The sequence below is a fragment of the Salvelinus sp. IW2-2015 genome, linkage group LG4q.1:29, assembly GCF_002910315.2.
Source record: "Salvelinus sp. IW2-2015 linkage group LG4q.1:29, ASM291031v2, whole genome shotgun sequence".
Classification (NCBI taxonomy): domain Eukaryota; kingdom Metazoa; phylum Chordata; class Actinopteri; order Salmoniformes; family Salmonidae; genus Salvelinus; species Salvelinus sp. IW2-2015.
In genome coordinates this window covers 55,336,693-55,356,549 of record NC_036842.1, presented here as the reverse complement: position 1 = coordinate 55,356,549, position 19,857 = coordinate 55,336,693, and the positions used below count along the sequence as shown (strand labels likewise).

The 19,857-nt window shown below is 42.3% G+C and overlaps 1 protein-coding gene across 1 annotated transcript in view; it reads left to right on the top strand.

Moving 5' to 3' along the window:
• Window positions 1–19,857, top strand: part of LOC111962176 (receptor-type tyrosine-protein phosphatase zeta-like) — a 71,956-nt gene that overhangs the window by 26,205 nt on the left and 25,894 nt on the right. The window contains 8 exon segments of the mRNA XM_070442958.1: window positions 5,085–5,156; window positions 11,549–11,728; window positions 12,201–12,352; window positions 13,228–13,323; window positions 15,196–15,262; window positions 17,456–17,476; window positions 17,479–17,531; window positions 17,533–17,619. Of these exon segments, the coding sequence (XP_070299059.1) occupies window positions 5,085–5,156; window positions 11,549–11,728; window positions 12,201–12,352; window positions 13,228–13,323; window positions 15,196–15,262; window positions 17,456–17,476; window positions 17,479–17,531; window positions 17,533–17,619 (728 nt within the window).

Sequence of the window (19,857 nt, the reverse complement as noted above, 5' to 3'; positions counted from 1 at the left end):
TGAGGAAGACCACAAGATAGAGATAATAATGAAGAGAATGCGAAAAGGGGAAAAAAAGAGAGCTATTTATCACTTCTAGTTTCCTAAATATTATTTAGTTGCGGGACTATATCCCTTTGCACCTATTGGATGATATCCTTAATGACTATTTAAACCAGCTCAGTATACAACACATAGCAAAGGCTATGCAGCGGCATTCTTTGAACTCCCCAGAAGAGTTACTGGTATACTGCTTTGGGAAGATTGTGAGAAAAAGTGGACAAAGCCATTTAATCCAGGATTAGACAGAGAAATGATATCACAGGCAAACATGGAGACAGCCCAGTAGAGCATGAGTCCCCATCCTCATCTTCTTCCAACCAGAGTCAGGTCAGGTCAAGATTTGGACATGGTTTAAGAACCTTTTCACACTAGTGTGCCAACCCGAGCCGTACTGTGTAAAAAGATATATTCTTTTTCCATTGACCCTTCCAGCACGTTTCCAGTACATATGGACTTTGGGGCCTATGCATTTGTAAGTTAATTCGTTTTTTATCAAGGAAAACAAGCTTCTTTCATCCCCCAGATGACAATCTTTTGTAGACAAAATGCTCAACTACGGAGGAATGTTGTTTAAAGGTTGAACATGTTTGGAAAAGGTCAAACCGGTACCCTCTCTTCTAATCAGTTCCTCCTGCTTTCGATCAGCACCTTTTGTGCACATCCACAGTGATGTTCCCAAAACGTTTGGTGCTACTTCAGTCGCTCTCCGAGGGTCCCTCATGCCCACGCTTTTTGAAAAACTTTGGCGTTATTAATGTTTCAGAAATGTAGCACATCCTCGTCTACCCTTCTTGGACATCACTTGGTTTCAGCAACATTTTAAGAACGTTTGGTGTAATCGGTTTGTTTCCCTATGCTTTAGTGAGCAGGTGCTTTGTGCAAGCTATGATAATGAGGCATGTTGGTTCTGACAGTAACTCTTCCGTAATTGCCTGGCAGTGTAGCCCTGAGGGATCTGGCTCCAATTCATTTTCCAGACAGGACTCATAGGGCATTGTAATAATAAACTATCCCCTCCTAACCATTCTGCAGCACTGGTACAGTGAAATGCAAGGATAATTATGTCTGCTTGTGAGGTGTGTGTGTGTGTGTGTGTGTGTGTGTGCGTGCGTGCGTGCGTGCGTGCGTGCGTGCGTGCGTGCATGCATGCATATATGGGTGGTTTTCCAGAGACAAGTAAACAAACACACATGGATATATTCCTCAGACAACCCCCAGAGTGCATTATGTTAATGATCTCTGTGCTGCAGACCTACAGTACCATCAGTTATGTAGACACACCCCTTGTCTTTTTCCACATTTTTGGGGGTTACAGCCTGAATTTAAAATTGATTAAATGGAGATGTTGTGTTCGCTGGCCTATACACAATACCCCATAATGCCAAAGTGTAATTATGTTTTTATACATTTTTTATGAATTAATAAAAAATGAAAAGCTGAAATGTCATGAGTCAATAAGTATTCAACCCCTTTGTTATGGCAAGCCTAAATCAGTCCAGGAGTAAGAATTTGCTTAACAAGTCACATAATAATTTGCATGGACTCACTCTATGTGCAATAATAGTGTTGAACTCTTTGATGCGTATGCTCACATATTGTGATCATTGTTGACTGGTACTTGCAGCGTTCCATCACAAATATGTGATTGGAACAGTAGCAACAGAACTTATAATGCAACAAACGCGTCTAAACAGCATTGTTGTCTGAAAAGCATCTAAACAACGTTTTGTACTGCCGGGAAACAAAAGATCTTCACAACTTTATTCCTCAATTTCACCTTTTATTGTTTAGAGAAGAGATACGTGTCAGCTAAGCTAACAGCAGCTAAATTCTTTATGATGTCAGCCATGTTTGTTCATGTTTGACAAGTGAAAACTCTAATCCCAGAATGCCATTCACTATAAGATGCACGTAAACAAAGTCAAAGTCAAAGATGGCTGCGCTCATTGCCTGAAAAATATGAACTTATTTTGGCCACTTTTCAGCATTTTACAAATCTTCGACGTACTTGTTACAGTGTATAAGTTCATGGCGGGTAGATATCGGGGAAGGTATCATGGGGGGATAAGATACAGGGGCAATTACTTTGATGGGGGGATTTATCAATAATTGGGGGGCAAACACAGAAGAAGTTTATACGCTAAATAATAATAAAACCCCTGGAAATGGGGTCTGAGCTGGCAACCCTGACCTACCATAGTTACAATCTGATTCCGCGTTGAAAACAACTGTAAACTCGGAAATCTCTAACTTCCGACTTCAGTGCGTTCAAGACAACTAGGAACTTGAAAAAAAACGAGCTCTGACTGGGGAAAATTGTTTTGAATGGTCATCCAACTCGGAATTTAAACTCGAGACCTCGGGCCTCTATCTAGAGCTCCGACCTTCTGACCTGAAAATCACTGACATCATGATTTGACCTCATATTTTTCTGAGTTCCCAGTTGTCTTGAATGCACCATAAGTCAGTTGAGTGAACTATCATCTTTGGTCTGACAGATGCTTACCTGACAACCAGAATGCATTGTGCAAACATGGCACCACATATAGCTGGAAAATAGCTTAGCATTAGCTCATCATAATCAGTACAATCTTCAAAAAAGTATTTTACACACATCCTATGTGTCCATTAAAATCTATGCAAGAATCAGAATGCATTATTTGTCAGCAGAACTTGAAAACATGTGAATAAAACAGTGAAATACATTATGCTCCATGCATACATACAGTGGGGAGAACAAGTATTTGATACACTGCCGATTTTGCAAAAAAATCCAGAAAATCCAGAAAATCACATTGTATGATTTTTAAGTAATTAATTTGCATTTTATTGCATGACATAAGTATTTGATCACCTAAGTAAGAATTCCGGCTCTCACAGACCTGTTAGTTTTTCTTTAAGAAGCCCTCCTGTTTTCCACTCATTACCTGTATTAACTGCACCTGTTTGAACTCGTTACCTGTATAAAAGACACCTGTCCACACACTCAATCAAACAGACTCCAACCTCTCCACAATGGCCAAGACCAGAGAGCTGTGTAAGGACATCAGGGATAAAATTGTGACCTGCACAAGGCTGGGATGGGCTACAGGACAATAGGCAAGCAGCTTGGTGAGAAGGCAACAGCTGTTGGCGCAATTATTAGAAAATGAGAAGAAGTTCAAGATGACGGTCAATCACCCTCGGTCTGGGGCTCCATGCAAGATCTCACCTCGTGTGGCATCAATGATGATGAGGAAGGTGAGGGATCAGCCCGAACTACACGGCAAGACCTGGTCAATGACCTGAAGAGAGCTGGACCACAGTCTCAAAGAAAACCATTAGTACACACTACGCCGTCATGGATTAAAATCCTGCAGCGCACGCAAGGTCCCCCTGCTCAAGCCAGCGCATGTCCAGGCCCGCTCTGAAGTTTGCCAATGACCATCTGGATGATCCAGAGGAGGAATGGGAGAAGGTCATGTGGTCTGATGAGACAAAAAAGAGCTTTTTGGGTCTAAACTCCACTCGCCGTGTTTGGAGGAAGAAGAAGGATGAGTACAACCCCAAGAACACCATCCCAATCGTGAAGCATGGAGGTGGAAACATCATTCTTTGGGGATGCTTTTCTGCAAAGGGGACAGGACGACTGCACCGTATTGAGGGGAGGATGGATGGGGCCATGTATCGCGAGATCTTGGCCAACAACCTCCTTCCCTCAGTAAGAGCATTGAAGATGGGTCATGGCTGGGTCTTCCAGCATGACAACGACCCGAAACACACAGCCAGGGCAACTAAGGAGTGGCTCCGTAAGATGCATCTCAAGGTCCTGGAGTTGCCTAGCCAGTCTCCAGACCTGAACCCAATAGAAAATCTTTGGAGGGAGCTGAAAGTCCGTATTGCCCAGCAATGGATACTCCACAATATTAACCTAAATGACAGAGTGATAAGAAGGAATACAAATATTTCAAAACATGCATGCTGTTTGCAATAAGGCACTAAAATAAAACTGCAAAAAATTAAGAAATTAACTTTATGTCCTGAAAGTGTTATGTTTGGGGCAAATCCAACACAACACATCACTGAGTACCACTCTTCATATTTTCAAGCCTGGTGATGTCTGCATCTTGTTATGGGTATGCTTGTCATCGGCAAGAACTAGAGAGTTTTGTTAGGATAAAGAACTGAATAGAGCTAAGCACAGGAAAAATCCTAGAGGAAGATCTGGTTCAGTCTGCTTTCCAACAGACATGGAGACAAATTCACCTTTTAGCAGGACAATAACCTAAAACACAAGGCCAAATATACCAGGACGACATTGAATGTTCCTGAGTGGCCTAGTTACAGTTTTTACTTAAATCGGCTTGAAAATCTATGGCAAGACTTAAAAATGTCTGTCTAGCAATGATCAACAACCAATTTGACAGAGCTAGAAGAATTTAAAAAATATGTATTAGGTTTTTAATTTTTCATGATATTTTGACAAATGTTAGAATTTCTCTTCAACTTTGAGCTGAGAGTTTTTTGTGTAGATCTTTGACAACAAATTACAATTAAATCAATGTTAATCCTACCTTGTAACACAACATTTTATGGAATAAGTCAAGGGGTGTGAATACTTTCTGATGGCACTGTAAATCTTACTCATTCTCAAAATTGAGCAAATTTCTTCAGACGGAAAAGATAACAGATTGTTTTTATTGTACAATCTCAGACCTCCCTCTTTTGCTGATATTTTCTCATATATAACTCTAAATGAGTGCTCCTCAATGTTGCACTGCACATAATGGCCTATAAGCAATATTGTTATGTGTAATAACACATTGTTATTTGTTCTTTGCCATGATCTTTTGGAATGAGGGTATCGTGAGTTGGTCTTTGAAAGTGACATGGATGTCTTTCAGTTCTCAAATAAAAACAGACCAACTCAATAGCGTTTAGAGGCTGTGTGAACGTATAATCATTCTGGTGCCATGATAAGAATAATCCAGGCTGATTTAATCAAATGACATATTTGGACATAAACCGAGCTGTTTTTGAAAGCTATTTTCTTTCTGTTGCAGCTGAACTGGTGCAAGGATACGGATACCGGGCCCAGCGTAAATTCTCAGAAGACATCGACTGGTCCTATGCGGGTAAGTGTGTAGGGGACCAGACGAGTTTGGTTAAATGTTCTACGTCTATCTCAGTAGGATACATTGGGATAAATTATTGATATATTGAAGCTAAGTGATTTTGAAGCATTGTAATACCAAAGACCAGTTGAGGTGTTACCCTGTAGATTGAATGGGTTCCTCACTAGCCATGAATCCACAGGTGGTCAGGAGTGGAGTGGCACTCTGGTGGAGATAAGACTTTGATGTCTGCTGGACTGCCACAGTGTGTCCTCAAAGCTCCTCTTATGAGGTGTGTGTGTGTTGGTGTGTGTGTGTTGGTGTGTGTGAATACGTGCACCCGTGGGTGTGCAGGTGCGCGGACACACAGTGAGTGAGTATGTGATTGATAAGTAGTGTGCTTCAAATAGATGACTGGGAAACGCTAGTATTTTGAGCTGGTAGTGACAGACAATGTCAGACTTGCAGTCATAGACTAATAGTTGCTTGTGACTTGCGTACCGTGTGTGCGCGTGTAATAAGTGTGTGTGCGTAATGTAAAAACAGATAACCACAGAGATTGTCTAGTCTGCATGTGGAAAATATCAGAAGGGATTAACTTTGTCTTTATCTGTTTGACTCATCCTTTAACAGAGCTGTTATGGTTTCCAATAAACCTATTAGGCTAGACTGGTCTTGCCTTAGACTAGACCGTTCTGACTGGTTAGAGAAAAATGGAGTAGCCTAGTCACGATGCTTGTCCTCCTCACGAAGCTTGTACCTTGGAGTAGACTGGGATTTTCTTAGGAATGGCCACTCCTGGCATCTCTATATCAGCCATTTTTTGAGAGGAAGAACAAAGGTGTGTGTGTGTGCATGTGCGGCAGACATCAAAAGAGTAGGCCATTTGCAGAATATACTCTTTGGCAATAATTCTGTTTACAATACAGGTCATGATGAATAGCTTGGTTTCATGAATATCTTCTGAAACGGGGACGCCAAAGAGACCTGGGAATTAATGTCCTATTTGAAAAGATAATTTGAGAAAACATTCACGCATTCTCCCCCCTTCTCTTGAAGATCATCTGAACCCATTCCAATTTCCCCCCGTGGTCTCATTTTGAGATTTGCATTTGAATACGTATCCCCTTAGAAATTAATTTGATCTTCATGAATTCGCCTGACGTTTGGCATTGTGTGTGGAGAGATATCAACAAGGAAATGGATTGGTTATCATTGGGGGTCATTTGGAGCCTTGTTCCAATAGTAAATGGCATGGCCTTCTCTCTCCCCTTTACTCCATAACCACTGGTTGGGGGAAAGAGTAGACAAGTTTCAACTGAAATGTTGTCAGTTAAGAATTGGCCTATGTTTAGGTTATCAGATGGGGAGATGAGAAAGGAAGACTTATTTACACTGAAGTTCAAGTTCAGAATATGGCCCACAATCTCTTTTCAACTAATGTTGACAACATCCAAATACACACAATGTTGTAACACAAGCTGTTAAACAGTGCAAACGCCACAATGTATTGGCGTAGCCTCATTTGACAGAGGGTTACATACACATGCATACACACACGCACACACACACACACACACGCACACACACACGTCCACACACAAAACACCCCACCGCACACACACACAACACTAGGGACTCTCTTCTCAGGGACTATTCCTTTATTTATTTTTTCAGCCATGGAGAATTCCCTGGTGGTGAGAGAATTCCCTGTGTTAGGCTCTGGGACCCATATTTGGAAAGTAGGGCACATTCAGCCCCTGGTTTGGAGCGGCTGTTTAGCCTAGCTTGTCTGATCTGTGTTGGATGAGACATGACATGGGTTATGACTAGCCAATACGGCATAGAATGTATGATGTGTAGCAAAAATGTCTGTATTTCTCTTCAATTCAACATTGACTTTGATACAGTTTGTATTATTAGCATGTTTATATTTTATACAGTTGCCAAACAGTCAGTAATACAGCATATTCTACAAAATAGATGCATCATTTGGCATGGAAATGTACCATGCATATTTACTATGACCCTCAGGCAGTAGCACACAATAATCACCCCCACCCCCCATATCTCTCTGTCAATCTTTGCTTTCACTAGACATGACAAGAAAAAAAATATTCTCTCTCCACCCCTTGTTATCTTTGTGCTCTCCTCTCTTCTCTCTCTCTCTCTCTCTCTCTCTCTCTCATTCCCCCTCTTCTTCTCACTGTCTAGTCTACCCCTAGCCCTTTCCCAACGCTCTCTCTCCGTCTTCCCTTTGCTCCCTCTCTCTCTCTTTACCACACCACCTTCCCATACCTCCCCTTTCGCCTCGGTCGGCGTCACAACAAACTGAATCTGAGTGACACATGGGGAGACTGGCACAACAATGGGGACATTATTGGGTGAGGGCACAGACATGTGGGCACAGGCAGCCAGGCGGGGGGACAACCTGTATTCCGACTGCCAATGCCACCCTAACATGCCCCTGTCCCTCCCCAACTTCCCTGTCCTCGATAACCTCCCCCATCTATAGGTCTATTGTATAACTATCATAAACAGAAAAACAGCCCTGGTCCAATGGCCCTATGGACGCTATACTTACCCTGTGCTTCAGAAAGTTTATGTTGGATGCTTGAAGATATATTAGAAATAGAAAAGCAGTTGATAGAGTTCAACGTTCAGATAAACTTGTTCATACACACACAGACAAACACACACACACACACACACACACACACACTATATTGCTTGTTGCTTATTCATATTGCAATGACTATTTAGTCATAATAATAATAACACAATATTGTGTTGTATTTTGAATCCCTGTGATGTGCTCTTGTATTGGGTCCAATTGTTTTTGTTCAGGCACAATATAGAAGCTCATGAGAGTTAAACAACCATTCTGCACGGTGGGCCCTCCCAGCCAAAGGGCTTGGAATGGTGATTTGTGGTTGTGTGAGCTTGTTTGTGATAATGTGTGTGTGTGTGTGTGTGTGTGTGTGTGTGTGGGGTGTGTGTGTGTGTGTGTGGTGTGTGTGTGTGTGTGTGTGTGTGTGTGTGTGTGTGTGTGTGTGTGTGTGTGTGTGATTTTATTGGATCATCTGCATGTGTGTGTATGCTCTTGCGGCTTGTGTGTGTGTGTGGAAGGGATTCTCTTTTGCTGTGCGTGCCTTTTGAGCGACGCATCCCTTCAGCCCTGATCTTTCTTATCCTAAAACCATAATAGACAGGCTCCTCTGACATACCTTTAAGTGGATCCAAACACTGTACAGTACCATCATTATCACCACTAATGGAATGGTCTACTACCTCTCTTAGAAAGGGAAGAACGGTATCTTTACCAAGCATTTATGCATCTGAGCTCAATTTGGAGTGTCATAGCAAAGGGCTGTGAATACTTATGTAAATGAGCTATTTCGTACATTTGCAAAAAATTCTAAAAACATGTTTTCAATTTGGAATTACAATTCTTCCAATGCACCAGATTTTTTTCTTCACACGCCCAAAAACACACACATAACAATATTATTATGTGAAATATTATTACACACACATACAGGTAACTACTAAAATAAAGGAAACACCAACATAAAAGTTCTTAATAATAGAGCGGTGGGCCATCACGAGCCACCAGAACAGCCTCAATGCGCCTTGTCATAGATTTTACAAGTGTCTGAAACTCTATTGGAGGATTCGACACCATTCTTCCATGAAAAATGCTGCTTTGAGACCCCTCCTTCAAATTCACTGATTCATCTCTTCTAGCCATAGTAGCCAAAATAATAGGCAACTGGGCATTTTTATACTGGCCCTAAGCGAAGTGTTATGTTAATTGCTTAATTACCTCAGGAACCAGTACCACTGTGTGGAAGCACCTGCTTTCAATATACGTTGTATCCCTCATTTACTCAAGCGTTTCCTTTATTTTGGCATTTACCTGTATATAATAAATACGGTTCTAACGAAATTTTCATATCAACAATTGAAATGACTGAAACATGTAGATCAAAACGTCAAAAAAGTATGTCATCAAAATGAAATTCTAGCTCGATAAATCATTCAAAGGGATTTTGTCCATTTTCATGTTCGTTCAACGGTAGCCTAACCCGCAAGAACGCTACCTAGCAAAACTTTTTTTTAAACAAATTGATACTTGAGGTCAAAGTATAATATTGCAATATGTAACTGTATCTATTTTATGAAATCGTCTGAATGCAACAAATGAAGCTAAGCAAAGCAGCGCTGACCCTGTCGATTAGCAGTGACTGGGAGCATGAATACCCAGGTGCCTTTCCTGAGGTTTTGTTGCAGTTTTAGCGAATGTTGAGAATTTGAGCATAAAAACCATCAGAACCATTGAGAAAAAAACATTAGATAACAAAGATTTTTTAATTTGGCTTTTCACAACAGCTTTTTTTTATACGATTATCACAGGGTAAGCCCAGTTACAATTGCCCACAACAGATAGATTATGAAGAATATACTGTTGCATCATATCCGCTCTGCTGTGTGTGTGTGGAGCCATTGACATGCTAATGAGCTGACCCAGAACTCAGAATGACCTCATTCTTTACAATGATGGGTCTCTACAGTATGTGGGCCCCAGGACTAAAATTCAGTTAGAAATTGTAACGAGTAATAGTAGTAGTAGTAGTAGTAGTAGTAGTAGTAGTAGTATGTGTGTGTATGTATTTACATGCTCAAAGTATATAGCCTAAGCAATGCATATCAAATCTATCTGCTGGGAACTTCAAGGCAAGTGAAATAAACACTACCCATACTCACTGTCACTGATATTTTAGCCAGCTTTTGTTGTTGTCTATGTCATATGAGACAGGTGTTGGCTAAAACAGAAACAGACTGGCAACCAGGATGAGTTAGGATGAGTTAGGTTACAGGAGAAGCATTGAAACAAAACTCAGGAAGGGAATTTAGGCCTCCCATGCGACCAATACACTGAAAATGATACTGCCAGCCCCTTAGTTGACTCCAGTTCAACTGGAAAATGTACAGCAATGAATGAGCAGGAGCAAATGTTGGAATGAAAGCATGACATTAAATTGTTCTATCGTGTGAAATAGGCACATCAGCTCCATGCACAGCCCCATATCAACCCGTTGCCATAAGCACTTCATGTAGATTGGACTTGATTGAACTACTCATCATATCACCCAACCCATGATTACTTGAATCAGGTATTATGCACCGATATTACATTTTTGGCCGATACCAATATTTTCCTTGTCAAAAAATCGGCGATGAGGGCCGGGTCCAGGATGTCTTTAGCAGGGACCCAGCACCTCTCCTCCGGGCCATAACCCTCCCAGTCAACCAGGTACTGGAAACCCCTGCCCCCTGGTCGAACCCTCAGGAGGCGTCTCACCGTATACACTGGCTGGCCATCGATGACCCGGGGGGGAGGGATGGGCCTAGAAACAGAAGACAAAAGACTGTGAGACACAGGCTTAATCCTAGACACATGGAAGGTAGGGTGAATACGGAGGGTACGGGGTAACACAAGAAGGACAGCAGTGGAACTAAGGACTCTAGAGATGGGAAAAGGACCAATGAAACTGGGGGACAGTTTGCGGGACTCCACCCGAAGGGGCAGGTCCCGAGTGGAAAGCCATACCCTCTGCCCAATGTGGTAGTGGGGAGCTGGGGTCCGACGACGGTCAACTTGTCGACGATACCTGGAGTTGGTCTTGAGAATTTCCGCCCGAGCTCTTCTCCAGGTACGTTGACAGCGGCGGACAAACATCTGGGCCGAGGATATGCTGACCACCTGCTCTTGTTCCCGGGAAGAGTGGAGGTTGATACCCAAAATTACTGTGTAACTCATGTAGGGCAACATCTGAAAAATAGCACACTTGGTAGTGTGTACCGTTGCTCGACCAGTCGATCCACACAGCAGACATTGTTGGCGACATTACGTCATGTACCTACATTATATATATATGCACGGTAGCTTTGAAATCGGTTTTTAACATCGGCGTTAAACTAGACATCGGCCGATACCGATGTTGGCATATTTAGCTAAGATGTTTATTGATATATCGTGCACCCCTAGGTATTAGTGCGGGGATAAAAAAATAAATATTTATCACACCCTGGGGATCCCCCAGGAATGGCTTGAGAAATTCCACAGTTCTGCATGTTACACCCCAGTGATATCCTGTCAAAGCAGACACACCTGAATGTGATTAGGTCGTTAGCTCTCCGCAGGAGCACACCTGCAATCAGTTGGTCACTAATTAAAGAGGAAGAAACCAGAGTACACTTCCGGGAAAAGGGAAAACAACTGAGTTGTGTTTTGAAATGGAAAACGGCATGTACAATTTTTGGGCAAATGAATGTAGCTGATGCACCACCAATACGTTAGCTATCTATCTCTACCATGCATTAAACACATTTCAACTCTCTTTTGGCAGGGACTCTCAACCAAAACAACTGGGCCAAGAAGTACCCATCATGTAACAATGCCAGACAGTCACCCATCAACATCGAGGAGGAGCTGACACAGGTCAAAGTTCAGTTCCAAAAGCTGAAGTTCGAGGGCTGGGAGGAAGCGATGTCTGATGGGGCCACCATCAAGAACGACGGCAAGACAGGTATGCGCTCTCACGTCCCCATAAGTCGTCACCATAAAAACAGCATTACAGCAGCCAGCAATGAAACTGTAAAGCCAAAGTAATACAGTAAAACAGTCCTGTCTGCAACCAGCCATTCAGTCACCTATTCAGTATCCACTGCCTGTGGGAAGAAACTGTCTCAGAGCCTTGTGGTCTGGGTTTTAATACTACGGTGTCGTAGTAGAAGGAGGAGGTGCAGAAGAAGAGTGGAAGGAGGAATACAATACAATATGATGATGTGGAAATTATTATATATTGTTAGATACTGAAAGATTGGGCATTTTTATAGTGTATACTTATGGCACTTTTAAAGCCGATGGGTGTGTGTGTGCGTACGTGACTTTTTGTGTTTTCACTTGGCAAGCTTCAGGCCACATCAATATAGTGTGTGTGAGTGTATGTGTGGGTTGTTTAATGGGGTCAACTAACACCCTCTGTGTGTTCTCTCCAGTGGCGGTGAACCCAGAGGGAGACTTCTATGTGAGTGGAGGGGGGCTGAGGGGCAGGTTTAAGGTGGGAAGAATCACCTTCCACTGGGGACGCTGCAACGCCTCCTCAGAGGGCTCCGAACACAGCCTCAACGGGGTGAAGTACCCCCTGGAGGTAAGACCTGACATTCGCCCATTATAACTATGACAGAGTATAACCTTGTTATAACCTCCATATGACAGAGTATGACCTCATTGTAACCTCCCGAGTAGGGCTTTCAAATTTTTGACTGTTTGGCTGTATTTAACAGTATTTATCCCTTTGACACTTACCAACACACGGGTGTGATCATTCTACAGTGGTCCCTGCAGTGTACACTCAAACCGAATAAGTGCTTGGGCTCTCTTCGAAGAGAGATTGTCCGGCTCAGTAAAGCCTCAAACGTCCGCAACAGTGAAATGGACTACTTCTGTGAGAATTAATGAGGAGGTGGTACACACCTCAATTCAAACTGTTGTTAGAAAATATTAACTAATCTGAAATTGACAAGTTGAAACATAGCCTATAGATAATTAGCAGGCAGCGTGCCTTGGTTTAAGGGCAGCACGGGTTAACTGTCCTGTTGCGTAACAATCACATTTTTGAACAGTGAGTGCATTCTGACATCACTCGCATAAAAAAACTCACATTGGGGCGATTGTTAGAGATATTTGGAACACACACGATGAAACGGTTAAGTTTCTGAAAAGTTCTAAATATGTTTTATACGTTGTACATGACCGTAGGAATTCTAAGTGGTTTTAATGGGCTTTCTCCATTCTGATGGTTTTATTCTCAACCAAACTAGGACAAAACTGACTGTGAAGTACTCCGATTAGTTTAGCATTGTATCAAAATATCGCTATAGACAGTATTGTTCAAATCCAAAGATCCAAATATGTGGATCCATACCAGTATACCTTAAAATAGGATATAGCACTCAGCCCTACTCTCAAGGACAGTTGAAGGGATATCAACCATCTCCTGTACCTTGTATCTGTCTGTTCCAGATGCAGATCTACTGTTATGAAGTGCATCGCTTTGAGTCCTTAGACCAGGCCATCAAGGACGGGGGCAGGATCACAGCTCTCTCTGTGCTGTTTGAGGTGGGCGTGAGTGTGTGGTCATTTTCTGAGTGTGTCTGTATCATTGGTGTAAAGTACTTAAGTAAACATACTAATAAGTACTACTTAAGTCATTTTTAGGACTATCTGTACTTTACTACTTCTATTTTTGACAACTTTTACTTCACTACATTCCTAAAGAAAATAATGTACTTTTTACTCCATACATTTTCCCTGACACCCAAAAGTACTCGTTACATTTTGAATGCTTAGCAGAACAGGAAAGTGGTCCAATTCACACACTTATCAAGAGAACATCCCTACTGCCTCTGATCTGGTGAATTCACTAAACACAAATGCTCAGTTTGTAAATTATGTCTGAGTGTTGGAGTGTGCCCCTGGCTATCCGTAAATAAAATAAAAACAAGAAAATGGTGCTGTCTGGTTTGCTTAATATAAGAAATGTGAAATTATATATACTTTTACTTTGAAAGTATATTTTAGCACGTATGTTTACTTTTGATACTTAAGTATATTTAAAACCAAATAATTTTGGACTTACTCAAGTAGTATTTTATTGGGTGACTTTCACTTTTATTTGAGTCACTTTCTATTAAGGTATCTTTACTTTTACTCAAGTATGACAGTGGGTACTTTTTCTACCATTGGTCTGTATGTTTTGACCTACTATGGCCACAGTACCTACCTACCTGTGTGTTCAGGTAGGTAGGTACTGTAGATTGGGGGGAGTGGGTGTCCTTGACAGGTATGTCATCTGTTGACATTGACAGGAAGCGGAGTGTGCTGATGGATTTGATTTTGTGCAGGTGTGCGTGTGTTTGTGACCTGTGTCAAGAGTGTTTGATGGATCATTTTGCGTCCATACCAGCAATGATTTTCATAGTCGATGAGGGATGACTTACTGTATCTACATAACTAGTCTGAACAGTACCTCTACTGAATAAACAGCCTGGCAGTAACTGACAGTGTAGAATACCAGCAGGTCAATACCATGTGTGTGTGTGTTTGTTGAGGAGATTAGCACACACATCTTACGCTACACTCCGCTGCCCACCTGGGAAATCAAAGGGGACAGAATAGTGGAACGGATTACCCACTACAGCATCAGACTGAGCAGAGATTAGACATGCTACAGTACATAGACGGTCAGCTGTGGAATATCACGTCTCTAGCTATTAGCTTAACATCAGTGTTGGCTTTAGCTTAGCATCAGTGTTAGCTTCAGCTAAGCGGGTCACAGCTTTAAAGGGGCATTCAGCAGTTCAAACAATAACAAAGTGATCTCCATGCCCCTATTTCAGTAAAAAGCTGAGGGATGGGGCTGGAGAAATGTAAGCACTCTCAAATTCATTGACAGAGCTATGTATACAAGGACTGACCATCCATTATAACAACATTGTAGTTTTAGCAATTATTTTGAGGCAACATAGTGTTTATTTACATTTACTTTGTTTATAAACAATGTAGTAAAAACAAGGTTATGTTTTGGGTTCTGATTGGGTACGACAGTTGAACTGAGATCATGAGATCATAAGTTATATTTTTCAAGAATCAATGGCTACATCATTATTCATTTATTTTTCTATTGTGTTATTGACTGTACGTTTGTTTATGTGTAACTCTGTGTTGTTGTTTTTGTCGCACTGCTTTGCTTTATCTTGGCCAGGTCGCAGTTGTAAATGAGAACTTATTCTCAACTGGCCTACCTGGTTAAATAAAGTATAAAATAAATACATGTACGTCCCAAAATGGATGTAGCAACTGCAGATTGCCTCTTTAAAGCAGCCCAAGAAATGTAGGGACACAAAAAGGTAAGGGGGAGGAGATGAGTAGAGGAAGCTACTGTAGACTTTTGAGATGCCTGACTAACCTACTGCCTTTCCCTCTTTACAGACGAGCATCGAAGACAATGACAACTACATAGCCATTATCGACGGAATCAACCGTGTCAGCCGATTCGGTATGTCAACCTGACCTAACCCTAAAAACTCTAACCTCAACCAATCAACTTTTTTTTACTCACCTGCTGTAAGCACAACCATAATTATCTCTCTTGCATTTCATTATCGATGTATTACTGCACAGCGCTGTTCCTAAGTTTCAGTAAAAGTATGTTGTACAGTCGATAGTTAATGCTAATGGAGGTTGAAGTTTTCAATGCAGGTAGGCATTACAGAGTGCATCAACTCATTTCATGTAAATTCAAGGGCCACTATCCCCCACAATCATACACCCACTACCTCACTGTGCCTTAATGTAACACACAGGCATGCACTAATGCATAAACACACACACTGTTTTCTTTATGTTCATCTTCTGTCGTTCATCCTCTATTGTTTACCCTCTATCGTTTATCCTCTCGTTCATACTCTATCGTTCATACTCTATCGTTCAAACTCTATCGTTCAAACTCTATCGTTCATACTCTATCGTTTATCCTCTAATGTTTATCCTCAATTGTTTATCCTCTATTGTTTATCCTCTATTGTTTATCTTCTATCGTTTATCTTCTATGGTTTATCCTCTGTCTTTTATCCTCTATCCTCTATCGTTCATTCTCTATCGTTCATTCTCTATCGTTTATCCTCTACCGTTTATTTTCTATCGTTTATCCTCTATTGTTTATCCTCTAATTGTTTATCTTCTATCGTTTATCTTCTAGGTTTATCCTCTATCTTTTATCCTCTATCTCTATCGTTCATTCTCTATCGTTCATTCTCTAGCGTTTATCCTCTACCCGTTTATTTTCTATCGTTTTATCCTCTATGGTTTATCCCTCTATGGTTTATCCTCTATCTTTTACCCTCTATTGTTCATTCTCTATCGTTCATTCCTCTATCGTTTATCCTCTACCGTTTATCTCTACCGTTTATCCTCTGTAGTTTATCCTCTGCCGTTTATCTTCTATCGTTTTACCTCTATCATTTTCCTCCTTTGTTGTTTATCCTCTATTGTTTATCCTTTATCATCTATCGTTCATCTTTGATCATTCATTCTCTAACATTTATCCTCTATCGTTTATCTCTCAATCATTTATCCTCTATCGTTCATTTCTCTATCGTTTATTCTCTATCCTTTATCATTCATCCTCTTTGTTCATCCTCTATCGTTCGTCCTCTATCGATCATTCTCTATCGTTCATCCTCTATTGTTCATTCTCTATCGTTTATCCTCTATCGTTCATCCTCTATTGTTTATCCTCTATGGTTTATCCTCTGTTCTCTATCGTTCATTCTCTATTGTTTATCCTCTATCGTTCATCCTCTATCGTTCATCCTCTATCGTTTATCCTCTATTGTTTATCCTCTATCGTTCATCCTCTATCGTTCATTCTCTATCGTTTATCCTCTATCGTTTATCCTCTATCGTTTATCCTCTATCGTTTATCTCTATCGTTCATTCTCTATCATTATTACTCTAATCGTTCATCCTCGATGTTTATCTCTGTCGTTCATCCTCTATTGTTTATCCTCTATCGTTCATCCTCTATCGTTTATCCTCTATTGGCTATATCTCTGTTGTTTATCCTCTTTTGTTATTCTCTATCGTTTACCTCTTTGTTTATCTCTTCGTTCATTCTCTATCATAACTCTTTATCCTCTATCGTTTATCCTCTAATCGTTATCATCTATCGTTCAACTTCCATTCTTTCATACTCTATTGGTTATCCTCTATCGTTATCCTATATCGTTCATGACTCTATCATTCATACTCTATTGTTTATCCTCTATGGTTATCCTCTATCGTTCATCCTCTATCGTTCATCCTCTATTTTTACCCTCTATTGTTTACCTCCTATTGTCATTAATGTATCTATTATCCTCTATCCTCTATTGGTTATTCTCTGTCATTTATCTCTATTGTTATATCCTCTATCGTTCATTCTGCTTATATTTACCCTTATCCTCTATCGGTTATCATCTATCCGTTCAGCCTCCATCGTTCATACTCTATTGGTTATCCTCTATCGGTTATATCATATCGTTCTACTGCACATTCATAATATCTATCGATTATCCTGTATGGGTTATCTCTATTGGTTTATCCTCTATCGGTTAATCTCTATCATCTGTCATTCTCTCTTCCTTTTGATCTGTTCCTCTATTTCACTTTTGCTTCCTGTCTGCGTTCCCTACACTTTCCCCCTGTCTAGGTAAGAGTGGGGAGGTGGGTCCTTCTCTCTCCGGGGCCTCCTGCCCAACTACTCCACAGAGAAGTACTTCATCTACAAACGGCTCCCTCACCACACCCACCTGCACTGAAGACCGTGGGAGTGGTCGTCTCAAGAACACTGGGGCCATCTCCGCCACGAGGTGGGTCTGTGTGTGAGTGGTGTCCATGTACGGTGAAGTCGGAAGTTTACTACACTTAAGGTTGGAGTCATTAAAACTTGTTCTTACATTTACATTTACATTTAGAGTCATTTTAGCAGACGCTCTTATGGCGACTTAACAAATTGGTGCATTCACTTATGACATCCAGTGGAACAGCCTGTTACAATAGTGCATCTAAATCTTTAAAGGGGGGGGGGGGGGGGTCAGAAGGATTACTTTATCCTATCCTAGGTATTGCTTAAAGAGGTGGGTTTCAGGTGTCTTCCGGAAGGTGGTGATTGACTCCGCTGTCCTGGCGTCGTGAGGGGTTTGTTCCATGCCATTGGGGGGCCAACGCAACAGTTTTGACTGGGGCTGCCGGGAAACTGTACTTCCTCAGTGGTAGGGAGGCGAGCAGGCCGAGGTGGATGAACGCAGTGCCCTAGTTGGGTGTAGGGCCTCGCAGAGCCTGAAGGTACTGAGGTGCCGTTCCCCTCACAGCTCCGTAGGCAAGCACCATGGTCTTGTAGCGGATGCGACTCAAACTGGAAGCCAGTGGAGGGAGCGGGGGTGACGTGAGAGAACTTGGGAAGGTTGAACACCAGACGGGCTGCGCGTTCTGGATGAGTTGAGGGGTTTAATGCACAGGCAGGGAGCCCAGCCAACAGCGAGTTGCATATCCAGACGGGAGATGACAAGTGCCTGGATTAGGACCTGCGCCGCTTCCTGTGTGAGGCAGGGTCGTACTCTGCGGATGTTGTAGAGCATGAACCTACAGGAACGGGCCACGCCTGATTGTTAGTTGAGAACGACAGGCGTGTGTGTCCCAGGATCACCCAAGGTTCCTTAGCGCTCTGGAGAGCAGGACACAATGGAGTTGTCAACCGTGATGCGCGAGATCATGGGGAGTCCTCTCCCCGGGAGAAGAGCAGCTCCGTCTTGCCGAGGTTCAGCTTGAGGTGGTGATCCGTCATCCACACTTGATATGTCTGCCAGACATCAGAGATGCGATTCGCCACCTGGTCATCAGAAGGGGGAAAGGAGAAGATTATGTGTGTTCGTCTGCATAGCAATGATAGGAGAGACCATGTGAGGTTATGACAGAGCCAAGTGACTTGGTGTATAGCGGGAAAGGAGAAGGGCCCCAGAACAGAGCCCTGGGGGACACCAGTGGTGAGAACGCGTGGTGAGGAGACAGATTCTCGCCACGCGCACCTGTAGGAGCGACCTGTCAGGTAGGACGCAATCCAAGCGTGGCCGCGCCGGAGATGCCCAACTCGGAGAGGGAGAGGAGGATCTGATGGTTCAAGTATCGAAGGCAGCCGATAGGTCTAGAAGGATGAGAAGCAAGAGGAAGAGAGTTAGCTTTAGCAGTGCGGAGCGCTCCGTGATACAGAGAAGAGCAGTCTCAGTTGAATTCTTCAACCACTCCACAAATTTCTTGTTAACAAGCTATAGTTTTGGAAGTCGGTTAGACATCTTCTTTTCTACTCCGGCGCCGACAGAGATGCCGCCTCGCTTCGCGTTCCTAGGAAACTATGCGGTATTTGTTTTTCTACATGTTATTTCTTACATTGGTACCCCAGGTAATCTTAGGTTTCATTACGTACGTCGGAGGAACTACTGATATAAGAAGCAACGTCAACTCACTATCATTACGACCAGGAATATGACTCTCCGAAGCGGATCCTGTGTTTTGCCTTCCACCCAGTACAATGGATCTGATCCCAGCCAGCGACCCTAAAACAACGACGCCGTAAAAAGGGGCAAACGAAGCGGTCTTCTGGTCAGCTTCGAGACGGCACATCGCGCTCCCTCCCTAGCATACTACTCGCCAATGTACAGTCTCTTGACAACAAGGTTGATGAAATCCGAGCAAGGGTAGCATTCCAGAGAGAACAAGACTGTAACGTTCTTGCTTCACGGAAACATGGCTCATCGAAGACGCTAACGAGTCGGTGCAGCAGCTGGTTCTTCACGCATCGCGCCGACAGAAACAAAACATCTTTCTGTGTAAGAGGGGGCGGGGGGTATGCCTTATGATTAACGAGACGTGGTGTGATCATAACAACATACAGGAACATCAAGTCATTCTGTTCACTGACTTAGAATTCCTCACAATCAAATGTCGACCGCATTATCTACCAAGGGAATTCTCTTCGATTATAATCACAGCCGTATATATTCCCCCCAAGCAGACACATCGATGGCCCTGACGAACTTTATCTGACTCTATGTAAAC